General features: G+C 38.3%; 1 protein-coding gene across 1 annotated transcript in view; it reads right to left on the bottom strand.

Annotated features, from left to right (window-relative positions):
* Nucleotides 1-4,127, bottom strand: part of trmt44 (tRNA methyltransferase 44 homolog) — a 103,808-nt gene extending 99,681 nt beyond the window's left edge. The window contains exons 1-2 of the mRNA XM_016251661.1: nt 3,671-4,127; nt 3,476-3,590 (exon numbers count right to left, since the gene is read on the bottom strand). Of these exons, the coding sequence (XP_016107147.1) occupies nt 3,476-3,590; nt 3,671-4,010 (455 nt within the window). The 5' untranslated portion in view covers nt 4,011-4,127. The remainder of the gene's footprint in view (nt 1-3,475; nt 3,591-3,670) is intronic.
* Between the last annotated feature and the right edge of the window lie 571 nt (nt 4,128-4,698).

Below are 4,698 nucleotides of genomic sequence, written 5' to 3'. Positions count from 1 at the left end.
AACTGTATTAAAGCTTTAATCAGAATAAAACCGTATATTAAAAGCTAACAGACGCAGTAGCATTTACAAATAACAGCTTATCTAAAAGTATGAAACAACAAACAAAAATCTTAGGCCTATCATTAAAAGCCGTGCTTGCACAGGTTCTGCGCGATCCTCTTCAATAATATCCTCTGCGTCTCAATTGGGCTCAAATTGATAAGCAATATAGACGACATCATTGTTTACAATACAACCGGAGCACATGCCTCTATGTTGAGGGGCGAGATGTTTAGACACACGCTAGAGGCGGTTTAGCCAATCACAACACACTGGGCTAGCTAATCAATCAGAGCCCATTGTGTATTTCTGAGGGAGGGGCTTCATAAAAGCAGAAAATGATCAGTGCGTTCAGAGGAGAAGGGACAGAGAGGTGTGGAATAAAGGTAAATTATGTGAAAAATAATGTGTTTTTTAACAAACATTTTAAATTAACACGTTAGACTGCACCCCATAAACACAATCAAGCCTATAAAAAAAACAGTCAACCACCCCTTTAAGGACCCGCGGGAGATCTGTATTTAAGATAGCCCGTCGGGGAGAGTGGTGATACATTTTGGTAGCCCGACTGGAAAACACAATAGATTTTAAATTAACACGTTAGACTGCACCCCATAAACACAATCAAGCCTATAAAAAAAACAGTCAACCACCCCTTTAAGGACCCGCGGGAGATCTGTATTTAAGATAGCCCGTCGGGGAGAGTGGTGATACATTTTGGTAGCCCGACTGGAAAACACAATAGACCCGGGACGTCGGGCTAGCGATTTTGCGAGCCCTGATATTCATAAGTGCAACAAGTAATTTACATGTAAAAGTAGAAACATGTTCAATTTAGACGAAACTTCTGGGCTGATTATAATGTGCACGTTAACATTCCTCATGTAATGTGTCTATGGGTCCGACAATAGCCTCCACGATGTCATATAATCGCTCGTGGCCAGCGCACTCTTAAGCAGTTATGAGCAGCAGGCAGTGCAATGTGTGTGAAATATTTTATTTTTGTTATCACTATGGCCATTTGACTTATAGCAGTGTCCAGTGTTTCCTATACATTGAGTTATTTGTGGCGGCTTGTCACAATATCAAAACTAACTGCCACAAATAGATTTTCCAAAAGGCTTATACTTCGTTGAATAAACTGAGCAATGCACGTTCCTTATTGTTTTTATATGAATGTATCTTTGAAAAGAACCGACTGTCTTCAGAAAAGCTGTCATTTTCATTTCGTCTTTCCTGTAATGCTTGATAAAGTAGCATTTGTGAGGAGCACTTATTTGATTACAGCCGTTACCAGGGAAACCGCTATATCTCCAGCTACCAAAGCGCCTCCTGCTGGCAGAGAATGAATTTGCAGTCTGTGGGAAACACAGGTGTCTGTCAGCAAACATAAACAAAAAGCATCCTTCAGAACTGTTATTGAGCCATGTATTATTACTCTAAATTGGGCTACTATTACTATCTTGTACCCTGCAATAATCATTTGCTCAAACTCACTTTTATGAGATGAATGGGGGAAAAAAAAGAAAATCGGCCAAACATATCGGCCAAAAAAAATTGCCATCATATATCGGCCATCGGCTGACCGGATTTCTAAATATCGGCATCGGCCAGTGAAAAACCCATATCGGTCGACCTCTAATATCAAACTGATCATTTTAAATAAACAAAAACAATTTATTCATCATATCTCTTGTGTAAACTGTCTTTTGCTCTGTTGGGTTAAATGTAACCAAGTAAACAAAAAACAGTCAAAAGTCCAATGTACTCATTGAACCATTTTTCTGTTTTGAGGTGTTTAAAATTCCATACAAATACAGTGAAAGGTTAGTCACGCTATGATACAGTGGGTACGTAAAGTATTCAGACCCCCTTAAATTTTTCACTCTTTGTTATATTGCAGCCATTTGCTAAAATCATTTAAGTTAATTTTTTTTCCTCATTAATGTACACATAGCACCCCATATTGACAGAAAAACACAGAATTGTTGACATTTTTGCAGATTTATTAAAAAAGAAAAACTGAAATATCACATGGTCCTAAGTATTCAGACCCTTTGCTGAGACACTCATATTTAACTCAGGTGCTGTCCATTTCTTCTGATCATCCTTGAGATGGTTCTACACCTTCATTTGAGTCCAGCTGTGTTTGATTATACTGATTGGAATTGATTAGGAAAGCCACACACCTGCCTATATAAGACCTTACAGCTCACAGTGCATGTCAGAGCAAATGAGAATCATGAGGTCAAAGGAACTGCCTGAAGAGCTCAGAGACAGAATTGTGGCAAGGCACAAATCTGGCCAAGGTTACAAAAAAATTTCTGCTGCACTTAAGGTTCCCAAGAGCACAGTGGCCGGACGACTGGTTGCAATCAAGGGAAAGATGAATTTACATGCGCAAACATTTGATGAATTTACACGCGCTGCGCATGTCTGTCATGTTTATTTCAGAAAGAAGCGGCATGCTTTCGACCTCAGTAAAATATAGAAAAACAGTAGAACGTTATTACCAGAGTACCGTCCACTACAAACCACAAGCACAACTACTTTTTTTCTTCTTCTTCGTCGTCGTCGTCTTCTTCTTCTTCTTTGGTGTTTATTGGCGGTTGGCAAACCAACTTGTATGTGAATTACCGCGACCTACTGGACTGGAGTGTGGAACAGAATACGTGCTTATGGGATTGACAATGCGAGAAGGTGAGGGATAAAAAATAAATAATTAATAATAAAAATAAATAACCAGATTTTAATAATAAAAAAAAAATACTTTTTACATTATTTTACTTAACTTCGTTTCTTCCAAGTACAGGGATATCCTGGACGAAAACCTTCTCCAGAGTGCTCAGGACCTCAGACTGGGCCGAAGGTTTACCTTCCAACAAGACAATGACCCTAAGCACACAGCTAAAATAACGAAGGAGTGGCTTCACAACAACTCTGTGACTGTTCTTGAATGGCCCAGCCAGAGCCCTGACTTAAACCCAATTGAGCATCTCTGGAGAGACCTAAAAATGGCTGTCCACCAACGTTTACCATCCAACCTGACAGAACTGGAGAGGATCTGCAAAGAGGAATGGCAGAGGATCCCCAAATCCAGGTGTGAAAAACTTGTTGCATCTTTCCCAAAAAGACTCATGGCTGTATTAGATCAAAAGGGTGCTTCTACTAAATACTGAGCAAAGGGTCTGAATACTTAGGACCATGTGATATTTCAGTTTTTCTTTTTTAATAAATCTGCAAAAATGTCAACAATTCTGTGTTTTTCTGTCAATATGGGGTGCTGTGTGTACATTAATGAGGGAAAAATTTCACTTAAATGATTTTAGCAAATGGGTGCAATATAACAAAGAGTGAAAAATTTAAGGGGGTCTGAATACTTTCCGTACCCACTGTATGTACTCTGTTTTTAATTTCCACTCAAGTTGACACTTACCATTCCTCTGGCTTTAACTGCAGCTGGATTTGATAAATGTTACTGCTCTTGACAGTAACCTGTCCCACATCAGTCTCTTCAAAAGGGATAAATGTCACTGCATGCCCAACAATATCTTTGAAAGAAAAGAGAAAAGAAGTCTAAAGCCAATGAAAAAATAAGACAACATATTCAAATGGTCTCGTGATGCGTCACCTTTTATGATAACCTCTTTGTATAGACACTCTCCTGTCTTCTTCACTTTGGGAATAATAGTTCTGACTCCAACACACCAGCGTCCTGCAGTTTCATGCTCCTTATCCACAATATTAGTGTGAAGAAACACAGAAATATCAGCAATCTTAATACTGGTTCCCAGAAGAGGAGATAAAACCTGAATTAATTCCGCAGTGTCCACGTCTCTGTACTCCGTCTCTGTTACGCCACACAGCCTCTTATTTACTACATGTGGCTTCTTGATCCAGACGTCAGCAGCGGACCACATGCTATCTGCGCTGCGCATGTCTGTCATGTTTATTTCAGAAAGAAGCGGCATGCTTTCGACCTCAGTAAAATATAGAAAAACAGTAGAACGTTATTACCAGAGTACCGTCCACTACAAACCACAAGCACAACTACTTTTTTTCTTCTTCTTCGTCGTCGTCTTCTTCTTCTTCTTTGGTGTTTATTGGCGGTTGGCAAACCAACTTGTATGTGAATTACCGCGACCTACTGGACTGGAGTGTGGAACAGAATACGTGCTTATGGGATTGACAATGCGAGAAGGTGAGGGATAAAAAATAAATAATTAATAATAAAAATAAATAACCAGATTTTAATAATAAAAAAAAATACTTTTTACATTATTTTACTTAACTTCGTTTCTTTAATAAACTTAATGATGCAATCATATATAGCCTTTTCCCCTAGAATACCAGTTTTTATTGGCGGTTGGCAAACCAACTTGTATGTGAATTACCGCGACCTACTGGACTGGAGTGTGGAACAGAATACGTGCTTATGGGATTGACAATGCGAGAAGGTGAGGGATAAAAAATAAATAATTAATAATAAAAATAAATAACCAGATTTTAATAATAAAAAAAAATACTTTTTACATTATTTTACTTAACTTCGTTTCTTTAATAAACTTAATGATGCAATCATATATAGCCTTTTCCCCTAGAATACCAGTTATAGAGAAGTCTTTGTGATCAACCTTCTTTAATGACTGAATAAAATGG

Source organism: Sinocyclocheilus grahami, unplaced genomic scaffold (genome assembly GCF_001515645.1).
Source record: "Sinocyclocheilus grahami isolate Dianchi unplaced genomic scaffold, SAMN03320097.WGS_v1.1 scaffold1066.1, whole genome shotgun sequence".
In the NCBI taxonomy this organism is placed as follows: domain Eukaryota; kingdom Metazoa; phylum Chordata; class Actinopteri; order Cypriniformes; family Cyprinidae; genus Sinocyclocheilus; species Sinocyclocheilus grahami.
The sequence above is the reverse complement of the archived record's forward strand: the minus strand, read 5'-3'. Positions and strand labels throughout refer to the sequence as shown.